A 21,753-nucleotide genomic window follows, 5' to 3' on the forward strand; every position below is an offset into this window, starting at 1 on the left:
GGTGTCTTTTTTTTTTGCTATTAGGGGAGCTGATTTGAAGAATGTAAACTGGAACTAAAAATAGCCCCAGTTCAGTATTGATCCTTTCTTAACACAATCAGGAGAAAGCTGGGAGTCACCTTGTATAGCAGGATATAATGGGATCGATCTCCAGCTTATGCTTCCAAGCAAAACCTGTGGTTCATTTTACACCAAGTCAGGAATTGCGATTCCTAGATGAGAAATCACAGAGTTGTTATCTGTTGGCTTCCATGCTAAAATGTAGTATTACAGGCATAATGAGGAGATGCTGATAAACCTTTTCAGGCCTTTACCATGAAGTTGTCGGGAGTCCTCTGTGCGCTATTGTAGATCTGATGTCCTGCTTACACCTCCTGGGATCACAGTGAGCTTCTGTTTCATGGGATGAGATGATGCCTTCAGGTTCCTTTTTCCCCCATCCCCTTCCTCACTGGTGTTTTGCCATGGAGAGGCTACAAAGGCACTTCCACTGCAGTCTGTGCAACTTCTATGAGTCGAGCTGAACATCTGATGGCTTTTCATGTCCTAAACCCATTGCTCTGCTGGAGCCAGTGGGAGCAGGAGCCCCTGGTGTCAGTGACACCCACACATGTAGTCTTTGGACAGATGTTTTCTGCTGCTTGCTCTCAACAGCTTGGTCCCACGCAACTTCAGTGCCCCTTCCAAGCGAGGGGAGCACAGGACAGCATGCCCACTGCTGTCTTCTGCAGTTGGGGGCAGAGGGGGAAAGGGGTCTAGGAGGCATGTGTGGAGGTGATAGATTTGAATTTTCATCTGTGTTGTCATCCATCAAATGATTGGTTTCTGAGACAGCGGTTAGTAGGTCAGCAAAGAGGGATAATACAGGCACATTCCTCTGCCCAGTTTGTTGTTGGCTAGTGCACTGAAGCATGTGAATATTCATGTACCCTGAATAATGTGGCCTTGGATATTTTTGTTAGGAGTGACTAATACTTTTACAAATGCAGTGAGTTCTTTGCCCAGTAACATGCAGAAGTGGTCAGTTGTACGTATGGTTTATTGCAGTGATGTGGAATCTCTCAGGAAAAGCAAGATAAGCATCTTCCTATGAGTAGAGGGTACAGTTTCAGTTTGTTTCTATGGTCAAGAATCACAGCTCTTCTTTTTACAAATTCTGCATTTCTCTTGCTTGTTTTGCTTGGGTGTCCTCTCCTATTTGCCACGCGAGAAACAATAAATAGCAGTGCTGCTTTGGCCTTTTTATTTTGTATTATTTGTGTAGTGTTTATTGAAATGATCTTACATGTTGAGGAGGGGTTTCTCTCTTTCCTTGCCAATAATAGTTTTCATTGTTCTCCTAAGGATTTCTTTTCTCCCTGTTTCAACATCAGTAATCAGTTACAGACACCACACGACAGAATTAACTAGACAATATATCTCCTTATTAAAACACATCTCTAATATCTGTCTCTAGGTTATGACAGTCTGTCTGTCTCCAGTCTTTTTCATGAGAGACTCCAAACTGGGACTGAGATTCCGGGTCAGTGAGTTCCTGTTTTACTGCGACACTGTGACACAAACACTGCAACAGGTTGTCCAGAGATGGTGTGGGGTCTCCACCTTTGAAGAGACTTGAAACCCTGCTACACACAGTCCTGTGCAGTCTTGTCTCGGTCACCCTGCTTTGAGCAGGGAGGCTGGACTACAAGATATCTAGAGTTCCTTTCCAACCTCAACCGTTCTGTAAATTTTTTTCCCCTCTAATTGCCATTTGTGTATAAAAGAGACTCCTGGATTTAAGTGTGTTACCTTGTTAGTCGAGTAATTCTTTTCTTGGTTATATTAAGTCTTTTTTAAATTCCCACCAAGCCCTATAACCTTTAACATTTGAACTCATTTTATCCATTTCAGTCCCCCTGTCATGGTCTGTGGACTTCTAGGTCATTAATCAGTGTAGGATCATCAGATAATTCACTTTGGAAAGGACCTGAGGAGGTTCCTAGCACAAACTCCTGCTCAAAGCAGGTCAGCTTTGAGATCAGAGCAGGTTGTTCAGTGCTATATCCAGTCTGGTCTTGAAAACCTCCAAGAATAGCGATGACACAACCTCTCCAGGCAACCTGTTCCTCAGTTTTTCCTTATGTCTAGTCTAAAACTCTGTTGTTTTAAAGTGCTCCCAGTGTCTGGCTCCATCTTCGCAATGACCTCTTTGTAGGAGTGGCAGGCTGCTGTTAGGGTGCTGGTACAGCTGGGTAGCCTCCCGTACAAGTGCTAAGTGTGCCCAATGCTTTAGCCCCAGCATTGCTCAGGAACAGCATGACCGTAGGCAGATGTGAGCCAGTACTGCTGCTGTTCTGTTTCTGCAGGAATTTCACTGTTAACCTGCTGAAAATTGCCCCTGCATCCCTTCTCTGTTGAATACAGTTTAGCCTAAGTGATTCCCAGTCTGAGGCAACTTCGCACCATATGGCAAATGAACTTCTCTAACAGCCTTCTGTAAAGGTTTTGTCAAAGGATTTCTGGAAGTCAATATTAATTACGCATACCAGTGTTCCTCACTGCTAATTTGACACACTTCAGGAATTCTAACAGAGCCCATCAGTGACACGACTTTCCCTTGCAGAAGCCATGCCGCTTTGTCACAATGATCGTTTGCCTGGTTAAGGGCTCTGTAGCTCTGCAAGAACCAAGACTTAACCTTTTCATGTAATTAACCCAGTTCTGATGAAGACTTTCTGGTCTGTCTTGATAAGGTTTTCTCTCCCCTAATGCTTCCCGTTGAAAACAGACAGCACATTGCCTGCTCTCTAGTCTCGTAAGGCAGGAGCGGAGCGGGGGGTTTAGTGATAGGTAATGTATTTTTGGTAGCAGCTGAGGCAGTGTGTTTATGAGTTCCTGGCGAGTTCAGGGTGTGCACCAGCCAGTAGGGACGACATGCTGCAAACCGAATTGGTTCACATGTTCCGTGAGCAACTTTTTTGGTCTCCTGAGGTTTCATGTGCCTCCTCCCAGCTGCCCATGCAGAAAGGCTCAGCGGGATCTCCCACCTGTCACTGTGGAAGGACCCTGTAAGCAACGTTCCAGTTCACTGCAGTTGCTGGCCTTTACCAGCAACTTTTTTTGGCAAGGATTCAGTGGTGCTTTCCTTGCCCACAATAGTTCGTGCCAGTTTCTGGAAACTTTTGTTTCAAAGAGGCATTTTCTGGCAGTATGGTGACCTATATGCAAACAAATGCACAGCGTGTTCTTTTGAGCCAGAGAAAGGCTTGCTAAGACATTCTGTCTTCGGTTTGAAGAAATACCAAGTGTGTAGCAATGATTTCCATGAAGGTTCTGCAAACTCAGCGTAATACTGAATTCAGCAAAAAATTATGCGGGTTTGAATTAACACTGTATAAAAGACTTCCAGCCCAGCTTGCCTCAGAGTTCAGAGTTAATACCCAACCCTGCCTTTCTCTTCCAAGGAGCGGGGAAAAAAAAATTTGAATGCTGCTGATTTTCTTGCTACTACATGCCAAAGCCCTACGGTGACCTTTTCTCTTTGCACTCTAAACCCTTTCCCTGTGAAAATGAACAATATACTTCCCAGTGCAGGGTTTCACCGTCTTGCTCCTGTCCTGCATGCAGGATAAAGCCCTCTTGGAGAGGAAACACCTCTTGCCTGGAGGTTATTCAGTCGATGGCAGGGAAGGGAGGGGAAGACCATAAATCACTTGTGTTGAAACATTAAAAGCTGATAAATAGGTGGTCCTGAGCGGTAGCCCAGCCCTGGCTTCCCTGTGCGCAATGCAGGGCTCAGGGTGCTTCCTGGAGCAGCCAGGGGCACAGCCAGGGGAAGTCTGTGTTGGGCTGAGATTGCAGCCATCGACCAGGGCATCCATGCAGGCTCTCAGGGGCTGCGGAGGGGGCATGGCATGGATCTGCTTCCAGGAAGCCCCTGAGTCACAACAGTAGCCCTGGGAAAGCATGGCGATAGAAGCAGCTGGGTGGAGGTCCTTCCTGGGAATGTAGTTAGGGATCCGCTGGAGCAAAGGTGCGATTTACAGCCCCAGCATCTCAGTACCGCACCAGTCAGGTTTCCTAGCATAGGAGGCAGGCTCGCTCGCCAGTGGGGAAATACGCCATGGTATTTTCGACACTTCACAGGGCATGCAATGAATTTTTTTTAAAAATACACTTGATGAGAGCTGTAGTTAAAAAGTGGGAAATTACTAATTAGTAACCAAGTAATTCAGGGTTTGATTCACACAAATTGCACTATTACTGTAAAAAAAGGATTGCAATTTCAGGCAAACAGCATTTTTTGTTTGTTTTTTTTTAAAAGTCACTGAAAATATAATTGACATTCTGCTCATTACCTGCCAGGTTTCACGTTTCTTGTACGTTTTTTCATCATCTGAGACATTACAGGTATAAGACATGCCTGGGAAAAAAAAGAAAAAAATAATTAACACTTTCCCCTTTGCATTGTCATTTGCAACTCTCAGGTTTTCCCACTAGATTGTTCTTGTAAACTCATTCATTTCATAGCATGCAAGAGTGACCACTTAGAACATCATTATAACGCTATCGTTAGCATCAGAATTGAGTTACACAGAAAGCTGTGAGTGGGATGAGCTAAGTATCATTTTCTCTTTTATCTTACTAGAGTGCTAATAAAATGATTGCTGTCAATTCTTCTCGTTAGTCTCAATTTATGAGGAGATTTTTTTTTTTTTCTGATAAAGAAATCTAACCAATAGCATAAAAACCCCCGGTGTCTGCCTCCCTTGCCCATATGCAGATCAATAAGCAGCTATGTATCTTCTCTCTAGATGTAAAGTCAGTGAAGGGCTAATCTGGGTCGGTTGGTTGGTTGTTTTTTTCTGTTCATGTAGACATTTCAGCTGGGTACTCAGAAGTGTAGCATGAGTCAGCAGTAAATACTGAGAATTCCAGTAGAAGAGAAGCCATAAGCATCTTACTAAGACTTCCAGTAATACTATAGTTTTGTAATGTTGGCAAAAATACCTGTTTTGCAGAAATGGTCATCATAGCCCCTGGCTTAAAAATACTGCTATAAAGGTGGGAAGATAAATACTTACAGGTAACAAGTGGGTCCTCCAAAGTCCATTCTTGTTTAGTATTAGAGTATTAGAGAAATGACACTGTAGGAAAACGGTACCCTGGTTTGAACTGATGGTAAGAGAAATAGTTTGAAGTCATGTTGTGTCTACTTGTGTACCTGTATATTGTACTAGCAAAGGAAAGTGCTGCAAAGTTCTACATTAAAGGGTAGCACAGGAGGGATTTTGCTTCTGTTTGCTGCAGTGATCGCATTTACGGTGCAGCAGTATTATACAAAATACCGCTGTCTGTTGCCTGTAGCCCTCTACGCCTCTGAATCTTACCTCTCAGGAGGTGGTTGTTATTCACAATAAGGAAACATAATTACTTAAAATACTTGAAGTCTGTGCATTTGCATGACTTTCCTTTCAGCAGCAGATAGAATAATACATACAAATAATCCTGTTTCCCCTGTAAGCCCTAAAACAAGAGTGTTCGGCTTCTTTTGGGGTGCATAGTGTGTTCAGACACAGCACAGGCTTTTACACTTTTCTACTCAGAGAAACTGAAATGGGAAAATAATGCAAAGAGGATTCAGTCTGTTGTTGGGCAGAAAGTTTTGGGTAAAAGAGCTACTTCAAAGTGTGACAGAGGTTCATGCAGTGTTGGATGTTGGGGAAAGCTGATCCCCACCACCATCACCACCACAAGTCAAGTCCCCGTGTTCAGAGGCATTGCCAGTTAGTTCTGTGTTTGTCAGAAATTGCAGAAAGTCAGGCAGAGAACTTCCTAGCTCAACGCAGTTGTAGCAGGTGTCTTACATTCTTCCAGCCTCTGCTCTACTGTCAGGAGGGAGAGACTTATCTGCAGGCACCCAGGTGCTGCCCTCTGCCCAGGGCTGGACCTCCACAAGGGTCAGAGGATTTTCTTGGGTCTGTGGGTCTGGAATTCAGAAACTGCTCTTTTCTGTAAATGACATTAAACCACTGATGAAGGCGTGTAAGCTTTGGTCATATCTGGAAACACATTTCTTCTGAAGCCAGTAAACATCTTTCTCTCTCCCTTAAGGCTTAAAATCACTCTAATTCTGATTGAGAAATGAAGTCACTGTAGTTAGTGGCTTGTCTTTGTTGGGTATGGTTTCACCTTGCCTTTCACTTGAGCTGAGGTCTTCAGTGTAGACATCCAGTGCTGCCAGTCTGCTGGAGAATAGGCTGGGGGTTTGAGGGTTTTTTCCCTTAGTCTGACAATAACAGAAGCAAGCACAAAGCCCTTTTCTTCGCTATTAGAAGACCCAACAGTCACTCTTGCTTTCTTTGCTAAAATCTTCTAAAATTTCCCATGTCCCCATGTTACTGCCTCTACTAAATCGAAAATCACAGATGCATAGTAGGTGGTTGAAGGAAAGCACTTTGCAGTCCATCTAAACCCTATTTTGGTTTTGAGGGGGGAAGTTGTTGGGGGCGGGGGGAGTAGGTAATCAAAAGGTGGTGGAGTGAAAGCCAGTGGCAACAGACACCCTTCCTGATATCTTTCCCGGGCAACTTGCTTGGGTTAAAGAATTAATGAGCTTCTTGACCATGGTCCGAGGGTATCCAGACATCAGGCAGCATCCCACCGCATCGCACCACATTTGCCCAGTGGCTGTGTTGCTCCTCACTGCCTTGTTTGTGTTTTCTTCCTCCCTTCTCCCCTGCAGGGTGTGAACGGCATGTCTGTGGATGAGAAGACTGACTCCCCCATGTATGTGTATGAGTCAACGGTGCACTGTACCAATATTCTCCTCTGCTTAAATGACCAGCGGAAGCAGGACATTCTCTGTGACGTGACACTGATCGTGGAGGGGAAGGAGTTCCGCGCCCACCGGGCTGTGCTGGCTGCCTGCAGCGAGTACTTCTTGCAGGCCTTGGTAGGGCAGACGGAAAATGACCTGGTGGTCAGCCTGCCGGAAGAGGTACAGTATGTCACCATACCCTCACCATAAACACGAGCCCTCTCCATCCCTCCACAGTCTGCTAAGGTGGCCAAGCGGAGCATGGCACGGGTGTCAGTGCCTGCCCCGGCATGGCTCTGGATGTAGGTTTTGGTTTTGGGTGGGTTGCAAATTGCTGCAGGATGGACATGTTCACGCCAGCCTTCCTCACCAGCAGTAACTGCTAGTGGTTGCAGGATGGACATGTTCACACCAGCCTTCCTCACCAGCAGTAACTGCTAGTGGTTATGGTGGCAAAGCTTTAAGATGCTTCAGCTCACCTTTGTCACTGCTGCTGAGGGAGTTGTACCCAAATGCTTAGTTACCATAGCATCGTTCAGGGAATTATCAGCACCCTGTTCTTCTGCTCGTCCAGACAGGAAATTTGAAAGGGGTTAGACAGCAGGTTATTGATGAAAAATCATTTGAGCTGTCACATTGTTGGGAGTCTCATTGCTGTCCACCCCTCTCCAGCAGCTCATCCTCCCCTTTCCGCACTCCTGCACCTCATTCAGCCTTGCTTCCTCTCACCTCCCCTCAGAACGAGTTTGGGATTTTACTGCTTCAGGCTGTGTGTTTTCCACCAAGAAACCATGAACAGAGTCTGTCAAAAAGCATGGGGTTTCTCATGTGGCATGGCTCCCACAGCAGGAAGCCAAGGGATGTAGAAAATACATACCTCACTGGAAAGTTTACTTTATTTTACCACAAAATCTCACTGGCTGGCTTCCACCCCCACTGTAATTTCCTCACAGCCGTACAGCCATGACAGCGCAGCTACTGTAGGGCACACCGGTGGCTTTGCTGCACACACAGCAGAGACATGTGCCTGCTGGCCAGGGCTGCCATCACCCACTGCCTCAGCACGGCCTACCCAGCATCTCCAGCTGGAAAGGATGGCACAAGAAGAGTGGCGATGCACCCACAGCACAGGACAGCAGTCCTCAGTGGGAAGGTGCTCTGGCCTGTACAGGGGTTTTCACCATCATTTGCTTAACACCCATGAGAAAGCATGGTGTGTTTTCAAACGTTGATGCATCCCAAAGTGTCACACACTGGTTTTTCCCCTCTGGTTTAGATCTCCAGAGACTTCAGCAGCATCATGATGTTGTCACCACACAAGTGGGAGAACATTAGAAGTAGGTCACTGGGTGTGTCTTCGTGAGCCTTGACACTGAATATTACTCATGAAGAAATTTCACCCCGAGACATTTTGCATAGGAGTTTAGAGATATTGCAGAGGACACAGTAGGATGCACACTATGATTCTGCAGTGTCCACTGATAATTTCCAGTGGAAGAACTGAGTCTCAGTCAGTGTCGCGTATCTGTCACACTGCAGAGCAAGTGCAGGAGTAAAGAGGTGACAAAACATGCCCAGGGGTGTACAGGTGCAAAGAGGCAGGAGGGTATCAGCACTCTTCTGCAAAGCCTTGGTGAGAGACCTCCATGTATGATTGAGGTCCTGTTAGATGAAAAATAACTGAAATTCAATTAAGCATATACAAGAGTTAACAGGTGTTTGGAAGTAGGAGCCTGGCCTAAAGGAGGAGAAAGCAAGACCATGGCAGGTTCGTGCTGCTGGTGTGACAGCTGAGACATGCGACAGCTCTGTGTAGGCAGAGGAGATGAAACAACTGAGAGGAGTTATTTCTCTTTAATACTAAAAGACTGTTGACACAAGCATTGATTGGTTTCAACTGGCTTTTAGTCAAAGTAGATTGGAAATGAGCAGATTTCTAATCACAGAAGTGGTGAGGTGCTGAGCTGCAGGTCAGTGGGAGAAGCACAGGGCTGGGGTGGGGAGCGGGTCATGAGGTGTCTTGCTCTTTGTGACCCAGTCCTATGTTCATATGACACGAAAGATTTAAACCACAAAGGTTTGTCTTTCTGTATGTTTTATATGAGATACTACATAAAAAAAAAGTTCTCCGGTTCAACCATAAATGATTTCCATTTAAGTGAGTCCCCTTTGGATAAAGGAAGTATTGGAGTTTTAGAATATATTTCAGTGAGAGATCAAAAAGTTTTAGTGTCTGAAGATTACACTGGCAGCTGTTACAGCTCCGTCGAAGTCCACAGATTTTCAGAAGCAGTGCATCTTGTTCTCAGGTTTTTTCCCGGTACTCTGAAATTGTCACACTTCACGTAAGACCACCACTTTTACTTTGCCACATGCTTTTATTAGTTGGAGAGTGCCAGGACTTTAACTTTCTCATCCTGGAAGAGTACTCTCTTAGCCTATTAAAAAAAAGATACCTAGTCAACCAGTGCTTACTTGTACAGGTATTTTCCACATGCAGCATTATTGGTGTTAACTGCATTGAATCTAATTGGCTCAGTGGCTACTTTATTTGAATAGCCGTATGTGACACAGTCAGTTAAATAATTTCCTCACAAATGTTGGTCACTTGGGGTAAAGAGAGCTGCCTGATGCACTTCGTTATTTCTGTCACACCTTGGTTAAGGTGCACATCTCTGCTTCTGGTGTTGCTCTGCTTGAGAGTGCTGGGCGCTTTGGTAGGTGCCTGTGTGTAGATATGGGAAGTGCCTCCAACAAAGAACAGTGTCGGAGCACCCCACAAAAGGAACTGAAACGCTCCTGGTTTTTAAGAGCAGATAGAGCTGGGGAAACACAATCTTAATTATACTGCATTAAAAGAAGGCAGCAGGATCTTTATCAGTTCATAAGCTGATGGCTTTTCCCAAGGCTATTGTTTTTAGTCCGTGGTCTGCAGAGCTCTGGCAGCCCATGAGTTATTTCTGAAAGTATTTGTGAAAACTGACTGTCATGTAGAGAGCTATTCCTTTGGTGGAAAAATTTCAAACAGAAGTTGAAAGTTAATGTCCTGAGTCAGTACTTTTTTCAGGCTTAGAGACAATTTATGTTGGCATGTAGTTGTTATAGAAAAACAGAGTTTGAAAATAATTTTTAAATACAGACTTCACAGTTCAAAACTTTTCCGAAGGTGACGATCACTTATAAATTAGCAAACCTATTTTCAAGTCAGCTGTACAAGCATTGCGTTTTAAGTTCTGGTGTGGTTTGAAAACTGGTAAAGTACGCAATTGTGGAGAAAGGGCATTATTATTATTATTATTATTATTATTATTATTATTATTACTCAAAGGTTTGATGATGGAGCTGGATAAAGCTTGATATATAAAGCATTTACACTCATGTAATGTTGGTCTGAGGGAGCTTAACATCAAAACTAAAGAACTTATTTTTGATTATTCAAAGCAATACATCTGCTTGTGAACTCTCAAATTGCAGGTGCTTTTTTTGTTTTACTTCATAGCACATCAGGGTCTTTTTGTTAGTCTGGCATCCAGACATTGTTAACTATTGTCTAGCTAAACAGTGAACAGATGTTTTTTACATTATTTTACGTTTATGTCCAATTACAAGTGAGAGCAGTCTTTATGATAGACCAGTTATTTCAGGATTGGGACTAGTTGAATTTACAGGTTTTTAAACGGCTGCAAAACTTTGTGTTAGACGTTTCAGGTCAGTTCAAGCGTGATTCAATGTGGCTCAGTTCAAACCTTTCCCTAATCAACTTAAACCAAGTCAGTACGGAGCTAATTCTGTACTGATTGAAAAGGGTCCATAAACTATTTTGTGCAAGCCTCTGTAATTTGATTTTATACTACACCTTTTGTTAAAGCAGTGTATTTTAGTGTGTAGATAAGTGCTTGGAAAAACAGCCATGTAATAACAAGGGCTCAGATGTAGCCATGGTGTGTTGAACTATCAGCCCTCAGAGCAGAGTTAGACGGAGTGTGTCAGCTGCCTACAGCTAATGAAAAAGGACCCTGTTAGCTCTTAACTTCTATGCTTTTCTCTTCATTTGCAGTTTTTGGTAAACAACTAGAACCTTGCCTGCTTGTCACCCAGGGTATTTTTCAACAGTTACGCAGTCTTCTTCTAGCAGGTGCTGTTAAATGCAACCCAGAATTAGTATTTTCCAAGAAATAAGTTTAAATCTGTAAAGTTAGTCATTCACTCCGTACCCCTAACTGTTGTTTTGTTTTATTTAATCACGAAAACCGGTCTTCCTTCCTTTTAACAAGGCACTTAATTAAGCTTTTAATTCATGATAAGAAGTTAAATGGCACTTATGAGGCTTTTTTAATGGTTTCCACTTCCCATCCCGATTACAAAAAAAGGTGTGATAGAGAGAGAGACACGGCTGTCAGCCAGGGGTATTGTAGGTCATGCCAATATTAGCTGGCAGCAGGCCATTATCCAATTAACATTGCTTCATCGCTGCAAGTAATAGCTCTCAAGTAGATGATTGAGTCATTCATGCTGTAGTGGTACTCTGCTTTACTTGAGAAGGAGCCAGTGCTTCGTCGAACAGGCTTTTTATTCGCTATTATTACCTGCCTGGCTTTGCTAACAGAAGCGCACACGAGTCTATATAGGCAAGCTGGAAGCTGGGCGTCGGGCAGACGATGGTCTGTGCAAACGCTTTATTATTCACTTGGTTTCCTGAAAGCTGAGGTTCCATTTAAATGGTGAAAAGACAGAAACAGCAACAGCAAATAAACCCCCTCAGTTGCACTAGGTTCCTACAAGTTAGACATGAGATACCTGACCTTGCTTTCATTTTTTTGATTTCGGGGTGTACATTTGAAAAAACCTTCACCTGGTCATTCCAGCTGTGAGAGCACCAAATGCCTTTCTCTCTGCTGAAGTTAAACACAGGTCTTCTGAAGTAACAGAACAAGCTTTCTCTACCACTGGTCTGATACTGTCCTTTCTGTTATAAAACCAACTTGCTTCTCAAGTAGGTTGGTTAGTTTTACCTATAACCCTCCAATTTCTTGAATCTGTCTCAAAGATTGTTACTGGTGACTTTTTTTTAGTGCAGTGAACTATCTGCTGGAAATATTGCGTTCCAAAAGGATTAAACAGAGTTGTCTGTGGCTTACAAATCTTCCAAGGGGCAAAGGGAAGCAGCATCTCTTTTAGGAAGACGGGGTGGGATGTGCTCGGGGAACTTTTCTGTTTGTTTATCTGCACAGCTCTTTTCTTTGCTGTTAAGAGAATGATGTTCAAAGTAGATGTTAGCACACACCACAGGCTGAATTTCTCTGTGTTCTCACTGCTTTACTGCTCCCTGACGGCTGCTGTGAAACCTGCTGTTTCCCCATGAGGTCTAGCCCCGTGAAATCTGTCATCTGCTTCTTCGGTTGACATGGGTTAACTCCCTCACCCGCTTAATCTTTGCAAGGGGAAAGGCAGGACAGGACCTCAGTTCGGATTCGAGGCTGGCAAAAGCCGAGTATGTTGGAAAGCGCGGGTATGCAGCACCCTGGGTGGGACTGAGGCAGGCATCTAACATTAGTGTGGCGCGTAGCTGACAGGGAGGAGAGATACTGGCAGCTGCTAACCATCCATGCCAACCCACCAGCCTGAGGGAGAAATTCTGGGAATTAGCCAATGAAAGACGATTGCGATGAGGAGAAAATCAAAGGCAGGATGCAGAAGGTCAACTATTACATATTACTGCTGGCTAAAGGCAATTAGTATTCCTTTTTGCGTCTCTAGAAATAAACAATATTATCTTACTTTGTCTCTTTCCTTTCTGCATGCTGTGTATATGTTTGAATATAATATCTTGAAGGAATGCAGGGACTGAGCTGGGAGTGCTCTGCACAAGAGCGTGGAGTGGAAGAGGTGATAAATGTGGGAAGGAGGAGCAAGAGGGAAGGAAGAAAGTATCTGCTTGGAAGTTTCTTTTCCAGCCGGAGGGATGTTCTTACACAGTAGGGAACAAGGAAAGGCACTTCTTATTTGGCACTCCAGAGATGTATTAGGAGTAACTACAGTTAGTTCTTAGAGAATGGGAAGCATTAATGTGGTTTTCTCTTTACATGACCGTTATCGGCCGTTGATGTTCCTCACAGATTGCAGTACTGGCCAGAATTATTTCTGCTTTGACTCAGGAGGTGGCAGTGACCTGAAAGCCTTCCAGAAAGCCACCACCCCCTTCATCCACAGAACTTTTTGTGATGGTAAGAGGTTGAATCCCACCAGGCTTCTAACAAAGTCAGGCTTCAAAATCATTTACGCTTCAGACTTACTTCAGCAATGCCACTTCAGTGAGTCCATATGGATGGAAGTTGGGTCTTTTGTTTCCTAAATTCCTCCTAGGGAATGTCTTATTTTTCGTGCTGATTCACATTGCTGACACTGACCACACAAAGGATGACTGCAGGGTGCAGGTCTGCAGTGAGAGCAAAACTGAGCATTTAGGTACTTTTTTAGGCCTTACATGACACAATACTAATTCAGTGGAAACCGTGAGACAAAATGGACATTGGTTTATATGTGTTGCTTATATAGCATGGTACAAGGTACGAGCAACGTATTTTGTTTCTAGCAGGTGAGCAATAAAATAGAAATGAGTCCATCAAGATGTGATACGACATTCCATCCATGTCTCACTGCAAAGGCTTCTGGCAGTGCCTGATCTTTCATTCCTCAAGTATGATGAAGAAACTAGCCACATACTTTTCATTCTGCGTGGTATACCTTCCATTATTTTCTGATGTGGGCTGTCTTGCTGTTGATAATGCTTCTCTGATCTTTTCCAGTGGAGAAAAGCGAAATACGTCTCTGTTGTGTTGTGGGGAGGGCTAGGCTTAAAAAAGCAAAACAAAAGTCATGCAGACATACAATCTTGCAATAACTCTGTTCCCTCCCTTTGGCAGTAGCTGTAGTATTTATTTATTTATTTATTCAAGTCAGCATATAAAAATGTACTGTTGAAGGGGATATGGAGATGAATGCACAGAATTAAATTCACCACCATGATAAGTGGACTCAATTTCATTGCCTTTGTTAGACTCCTGCCTGCCGCTAGTGCTAAATTGGGCTGATTGACTGTGATTGCACTTGCTGTTGAAAAGGCATTTTGCAGTGTGAAAACTTTCTTGCTCAAACATGACAAACATAATCTAAAATGTAAAAGGTGTCCCAAAGAGTAAGTCCTAGAGGTAGACTATGCTAAGGGCATGAGCAGAAGCAATAAGCATGTGTAACAGGAGGTGTATTTTGTTGTGTGGGGTTTTTTTAATCTGGGATGGGGTTATTTGCTATATTCAAATATATTTGCAGGCATAAATAAAAATGCTGTGAGTACTCTGGCCCTGCAGACTGAAAGATCTCCCCCTCTCCTCTCCCTCCACCTTTGATTCTCCTACTTTTGGTTTTTCTCCCTCTAAAAAAGCTTTGAATTTCTTCAGTTCCAGCAAACTAAGTATCTGCTCGTTTAACAGTCCAGAAATACAGGCTGAGCATTTGCCATTTGAATAAACAGACAGATAAGGCCCAGATAACACCCCCCTCAGCTTCACCACATCAGAGACCACAACCTGTAAGGTACTTCCTGATCCCAGTACCAAGCTTTGTTAGTGTACCTAAGACCCAAAGAAGATAAGGTTTTATCTCTACGGAGCACTTTTTGACAAGGATTCCCTGGTGAATAATGTCAAACTGTTTTTCTCAGCTACCAGTTAAATTGAGCATGTTATGGGGTGGAATATGGCATGTATTCAAATGATGCATTGCAGCAGGCAACAAACATTAAGAAGTATGGTTCAATTTGGAAGTGAAATACAGGGTTTAGGTGAACAGAAGGGAATTGAATTGTACTAGGATTTGGGAATGAGATGCTCTTTGTGAATTTTATGGACAGGCTGTTGAGTTTTTTAGAGGAACGAGTAGACATACTTTCTGTTACATGTTCGATGCAGGCTCTGAAGGGAGAAAGAGCTGGTTTATTCCAGGACTTCTGTGCCATGCTGAATTTTCATCTGCCCCACTTTGGTGGGAGACTGCCAGCAAACACCTCTGAGTCCCAGTGCAGTCTAACACTACTAAAAGCTGTGTCCTTTGGCACTTTATTTACTTTAATAAAATAAATAGGAACAGCCAAACTACACATCCATCTAGCCAAGGAGCTTGAGAGGAGGTTTGTGTGGTTGTTTAAATACTTAAATGAAAAGAAAGTATCAGGCATATCTCTAGGAAGCGTGTTTTAATTTAGTGGAGAAAGATATCATGAGAGCTACTGGCAGTTGTTTTGAAGCCAGATTAAAATCGACTGAAAAATTTGGCATGTGTTTTTAGCAACAAACTGCTCAGTGATGTGTATGACTGCATATTGTTTCATAACTGTAAGGCAAATGGCCTTGGAAAGGGATGAGCTTTAGACACCCCTTGAAGAAGTTTGGTGCTCAGTACAGATGTAGTTGAGTGAAATTTAAGATCCTAAGATAACATAAATCAGATTTGCTAATAAACCTTTCTGTCCTTCACTTTGCTTGATCTGACCTTGTAAAGAGAGGATGGCATCAAAGTGTGTGGTTAAGTGTGGCTGTTTCCCACACCCAGAAGTAGTTGAAATCTTTTCTTAATTTTTGTTTTGTATTTCGGGGGGTGGGGGGTGGAGGGTGAGGTGGTTTTGTTTTGGTTTTGGGATTTTTTTTGCTTAAAGTTTGCATGATGCATGTTTTGGGTCTCTGAAGAGTCAGTGATAGAGGCTTTAGAAGACTTTGTGCAGAAGAAGAGGTTAATGCGTAATTGAAGTGGCACTGGGATTTGCTTGCCGTGACTTGCAAGGACTGCTGCTAGCTGGGGGTCCACAGTTAAAATAGCCATAGCTGAGCTGAGAATGGCAGAGAATCAGAGGACTAGCACTTTCAGTAAAGCAAATACATAAACAAGGTGTCACCAAACAGCTGGAATTGAGAGGTATCAGCTCTGAAGTTGTGTAATAGTAACATAAAACCTTCAGCAGTAGGTTTTTGAGGTCTCTTGTGAACAAATAAAATATTGTCATCACCACTCCGCAAATGCTGGGGTGGAAGCTGATGCATCAGAGGGGAATTGCAGTGCAGGTCTGTGCGCCAGGTCAGTGATGATTAAATCACCTTGTGTGAACGACTCAGCTGCGTTTACATATCTAAATGCTCTGGTTCACATTACCTTACAGGGAGGTGAACAGACTCACCCACAGCTGGCATAGCTGCTGGTCCCAGAGCAGCCCATGTATCTGAACCCAGAGCTCCCAGCTTATCACTCCTCAGCAGAGTTTCAGTCTCATTTTCTTCCCTCTATCTTTTAAGCATGCAGGAGGCATTGAGGGGATTTTCCAACTAGTTGCAGCATTTCTCAAGTTGATTGGAGTAGGTTGGAGCCTCTGCGGCATTATCTGACTGATGGGCTCTACTCTGTGTCCTCTACCTGTTCTTCCTGCATCACCCCTGAGGTCCTGTGCACTGCTGTCAATAACAGCTGCTGAGACCACCACAGGCAAGAGGAAAGTACACTTGGAGGCATGGAGCAAATCAGAGTGAGTTTGTGAATCAGTACAGACTTCCAGTCCCTTACCAGGGGACTGGGACACTTTGAGGATGCTTATTTAGAAATTTTTGTTTAAATGAAGGAGCTGTTGCAGAGCCAGGTTCAAAAATAAATTCTTAATTAAAAAAATATTTTTGATACTTACAGCAAGATGTAAAATCTTTTTCCTGTATTATTGTAGCTTTTAGGCATCCCATTTATCCCAACCAGTAGATGAGCAGGTACCTAGCAAGACTTGATCTCTTCCGCAGAAAGCTGATCAGTCTTGGCAGATGGGAGATGTGGGTTTGTTTTCAGGACATCAAAACCAGGCATTTTTGGTTTGGTGTTGAAGCAACCATATTTAGTTGAGTATATCTTCCACCTGGTCCACTTCATTCCCTGCAGCAGCTGCTCATCATTTCAGAACAACACTTTAGAGAAGTGGAAGTGTGCAGACTTACTGTAAGGGCTGCAGAAGGATTTGGCGTGTGTGACCCAGGATGGATTCAGGGGCAGCGTTGTATTCAGTGCTGCCTTCTGCGCCTGCGGCATCAGACGTATTTCCTGAAGCCGGGGCTGGGGTGGGTTTATGGCAGGTAGTAAAATAGAAAGGAGACCGTTCAAATAAATCAATTGACCCAGAGAGACACCTGAACAGTGCTAATAGTTTAAAGAGTTGCGGGCAACCATTGGATTGTGCATCAAACACTTGGTGATACTCTACTTGAAATTTGTTTGCTTTGAATTGTGATACGACCAAAATCCCTGGTCTGTGCATATACCTCTTACTTTATGTTCCCAGACTGGGTGTGGATGCAGTCTGTGGTGTTTCAAGGTAAAAAGAGTACATGTAAAGGAAAAAAAAAAAAAAAAAAAGGCTTTGCAAAGTTTACCAGTACAGTTCTCAGTTTCAGGAAAAAAACACTTGATTAAGTGGTCTGGGATTTTTGTCAGTCTGTCAGCTAGGAGGCTGAGGCTACATTTTTGGCTGTGTAAAGCTTTTGCCCGTGGGAAATGTGTTGGGGTTTTGCTCACTTTTGAAATTCAGACCTGTGGTCCCCTTATTTCAAGGGCCTGCAGCTAGTCAGAAACCAGTCTTAACTCCGAAAGCAAAGTATCTTTCCATCGCTGACCACACAGCAGTAGTACAACATGCCTAGCCACCTCTCTCCCCAGATACACAGACACCCTTCAGAGAAAATTTCCCTGTGAGGTGATTCTTGGTCAAGTAAAAGCAGAATAAGCTCAAGGTATTTCCTGTTTCTTTTAAAGGACAGGGTTGGAGCCAGTAACCTTTCAAGACAGGAAAAAGCTGGGGAAAGACAAGTCCTGACAACTTCCCTTTTGCTTTCCACAGAGGAGTAGTGCTCATTTCTGCTTCCGGAAGGGGAAGCTGGACTTGAGGAGGACAGGCCTCCATCCATACCATCTGCCTGTTGAATTGAACTGGTTTTTAACCTTATTTTTATCTGGCTGCAGATTTCCGTGTTCCCCTATGGATGGCTTTCTGCATATGGCATTTCTGTGTGGACATGCAAGTCAGATCAAGCAGTTTCTGTCTACCTTGAACTTGTTAGTTTTCAGGAGACTGGACACATCAAACCAAGGCTATGTTTTATATGTCTTAATTAATTTGTCAAATGCAAAGCACAAAAAATAGAGAGCTGCCTGTCTTTTGTAAGAGCCATTTATCCTTGTCATATCCAGTTTATATAAGCAGTAGCCATTGAGAACAAGTAATACCTACACCATTGTGCAAGGAAGTGAAGGATGAAGAGGTGTCCATGAGATACATATATACGCATTGGAGCATTCCACAAGTAAACTTCCTCACATTTACAAAGTCGTCATAGCATTCAGAAAGCAGAAGGAGTTGCTTTTAGTAGTGGCAGAAACCTTTAAATCAATAACTTTTTCCTCTTTCCATGTCTTTAACGTATCTTGCAATTGGATGACTGAGAAAAACACACAGCGAGAGCTACCCTGAGCTTGGTTTATGCTTCCTTTTCAAAGATGAGCCTAATCCTCCTATGGGATTTATTTCACCGTCATGCGTGAACTTTCCAATTGGAAAACTCAGCTGAGAGGGTGTAGGGAGGTAAATTGTTAAAGACAAGCATTTGATCACATTCTGGCCTATCTTCAGCTGGTGGTGCACAGCTGAGGTGACCCTAGCAGGAGCCACTGTCAGGACTGCTGTGCTGGACCTCCTCTAAGCAGCTCTGTAGAGCAGATCAGCGCTGCAGACCGTAAGCTGCTCTTCACAGCAAGCTCAGAGGGTTTCAAGTCAATCCTAGCCTTGGGGACCCAGACTGTTTTCATCATCTGCTCTTGCACTCTCATCTTAGTTCTCAGATAGAGTTTTAATCCAAATTATTTGGTGAGGTTACGTTCCGGTTCTGAAACTGGTTTTCTGAAGAGGAATTGCATAGCTAAATGGGGTGTGAGAATTCATGGTCATTTCTTGTCACTGTGCTTTCTACTTCTTAGTTGAACGATAAGGTGGTATTAAAGACCTATCTAAATATTCTCTTTCAGGAACAGATGTTTTACTCTTAACTAGGCTTTTCTTTTCCCAAACCGCTCTGATTGCAGGTAAAGGAAAAGAAAGGGTCAGATGTCATATGTGTTCTTGAGACTTCAAAGATGTCTTTGCTATTGTAAAGAGCGGAAAAAAATCAACATCGTTATAACTATTTGACCAAATTGTATCCCTCCTGGTATTAAAACTTCTTAAGGCCAAGGATTTCATGAGGCCTTTTTGTAATAATTGTCTGTGCTTTTTTTTTTTAATTTAAGGGAAAGGAGAAAGCTGTTCCATTTGCACCTTGCAACCCTTGTCCTTCTGTCAGATGGATGTATATTCACAAGAATTAATGAATGCCTGTTTCTAATTTCTCCCCTTAGAATAAAGGTTACACCATCTTTGTCTTTGGAAAGCTTTTGGACGAGCTTGCTTTTGTGTGTGTGCGCCATTTTTTGGTACCATGGCAAGCACCCTGTTGAGACTCTAGTAGTGATCAAAGGAACAGAAGGAGGTTTTGAGGTTTGGAGGTAAACCCTGTTCACATGGCTAAAACTCTGTAAAATATTCACAGCGGTCTGCTGGAGAGTGGACGGAGAGCTGAGCTCTGTATTGTTCTGTGTCCATCTCTGCTGGGGTAAAATAGCTTCTGCCCTGCCGCCTCTGAACATGGGGCCCTCCAGCACCAAATGCAGGAAGGACTTAAACCTTACTTGCTCTGCAGGAAAGCAGCCACCCCTGGGCAGGCTGGCATTTCCTCACCCTCTTTACTCTTGCAGTACTGGCACGTAAATGCTCTTGCTCAATCCTATCAGCTGCATATCATTCTATTCTGGGGAAGGTGAGAGCCGTGCTGGAAATGACACAGCTCCAAAAGGTATCAGCTTTACTCCTTTTACCCCCAAGAGTCAGTCCCCGCCTTAGGTTTGTACCTTAGCTACTCTACAAGGGGCAAGCATCACTTTTTTAAAAAACTGAGAGCAATGAGAAATGCCGTAGCTGCCCATCGAGTGGACGTATTTGTCACTTGGTGTTTACGTGGCTGGTGAGCTCTCTGCATTTTAGGAGTGCTCTGTTTTGCCAGGGTTTTCTAAAGGTCCATGAGAAGCCTTTATGGCAAATGAGGGAACTTTGGCAATATCCTGTGTTATGCCATGCCCTGCTCAGCATTCATGTAGTTCTTGCCATTTCCTGCCCCTTACAACATGGATGTGGCTTTGGACAGCAAGCACGTTTTGTTTTACCCAAATTAATAATGTTTTTAAAGTCTTTATCTGCAAGGATTTGTACTGCGTGCTGTGGATTTATGCAGGGGTGAGGGGACTTTTGTTTCGTGTGATTATGTGCTGTTTTGTGGCTCTGTTTTATTTCCTCTTGAATCCTCCTCCCCCTCTCTCTTCTACCTGAAACATTAAATTAAATCTAACATAGCGCTACGTTTAGACAGAGGTGACACTTGGCTATGCCAGTTCCCCAATGGCTTTAAACTGCTGGCTGCAATACTGCAAACAAATTCAGACCCTGGCTTGGCCAGCAGTTCCCCCCAGCTGTCTGCATGTTCACTCTCCAGGCTTTATTTTACCTACACTACTGGAGACTGCGGAGTCACAGCCTATGTCTCATTGTTATGCATGGATGGGAAATATTCCTGTACTTATTTGCATTCATTAGCTGTTGGTAGTTCCTCTGTTGAGGTCTCTAGCCTTGTTTTTACAGTGCTTTTGGCAGTGTTTCTGCACTTGGTGTGTGAATTTTTATGATCTGTTGCATGTTATTCATGCAATTTCCTGCCCTGTAATGGTATCAGTTTTCTAGACACAGCGGAATACAGACGAAAACCCAGGAGCCTGCATTAGCATAAAATGTCCCAGTTCTGTCAGTTTGATTAATTTGTCTCTTTGTCTCCACTCTATATGATAAGTGCTATTAATGGTTGCAACACTTCATATGTCAAAGTCTTTCTTCCTAATGACTTGAAAATGTGGTTTATTTCCCCCTTTTTTGTATTATTTTTCTCATTTAGCATTCCACTCAAGTATAGATTTATGCCATGCTCTTTCATTATCTTACTGGTTGCAGCACTGGAGTGATTACATATGGTGTAGGATATGAGCAAAGATGCGATCCCAGGGGCAGCAGCTGCTGATGCAAGCTGAAAATAGATCCAGCGTATGCTCAGCACTTTTCCCAGAGGTCTTTTATTTATTAGGAACAGTCTCGGTACAGGACAGCTCGGACCCTCATTTAGCAAGATGACTCTTTGCCTTTCAAGAACAATGCAATGACTTTGCTGTATTTACTGACTGCTGTGTAATTTTTCTTCACTGCCTCCTATCAAAGCAGTGACTTTACTTAACGTAAATTGTAATATAATCCTGATTTATAATGAAGTCAAGAAACGACAAGCTCCATTTGAAGTAATGGAACTTGACAGATCTAAGGTTTAAATTAAATAATCCTATTTGTAAGACAGCATTTGTACATGGTACACTGGTTTAAAATGAACTTCAGTTCTTCAGCGAATCCTTTACTATTCTCTGTGTTTTGCCTTTCATAGAGGCTTTTGGAGAACAAAATTCATTTGGAGAGAGCATTTTTGTCTTTGTAAACATGTGTGGAACAATACGTTGTTTTCTTTTCCGTAGCAAAGAAGTTTTCATAAATTGTTTCACAGGAGAACTGTTTAATTAAAGAGGAAAAATTAATGTAGGTCACTTATTCAGGGCAAGCCACATCTAACCTGCTTCGGTGGCCAGAAGAGGCCAACTGCTGAGAATGAGGAGAGGGAGGATGCTGGAAGGAAAATAGCGAGGATGGCTGTGGCTCGACTCTTCCACTCCCAGGGGCGGAGGTTCATCCTGGCAGT

General features: G+C 43.3%; 1 protein-coding gene across 6 annotated transcripts in view; it reads left to right on the top strand.

Moving 5' to 3' along the window:
- BACH2 (BTB domain and CNC homolog 2) overlaps window positions 1-21,753 on the top strand; it is a 196,863-nt gene that overhangs the window by 135,717 nt on the left and 39,393 nt on the right. For all 6 annotated transcript variants that reach the window (XM_055713240.1, XM_055713243.1, XM_055713241.1 and 3 more), the window contains one exon: window positions 6,728-6,982. In XM_055713240.1, coding sequence (XP_055569215.1) covers window positions 6,740-6,982 — 243 coding nt within the window. In that variant the 5' untranslated portion in view covers window positions 6,728-6,739. The remainder of the gene's footprint in view (window positions 1-6,727; window positions 6,983-21,753) is intronic.

Source organism: Falco cherrug, chromosome 6 (genome assembly GCF_023634085.1).
Source record: "Falco cherrug isolate bFalChe1 chromosome 6, bFalChe1.pri, whole genome shotgun sequence".
Taxonomy (NCBI): domain Eukaryota; kingdom Metazoa; phylum Chordata; class Aves; order Falconiformes; family Falconidae; genus Falco; species Falco cherrug.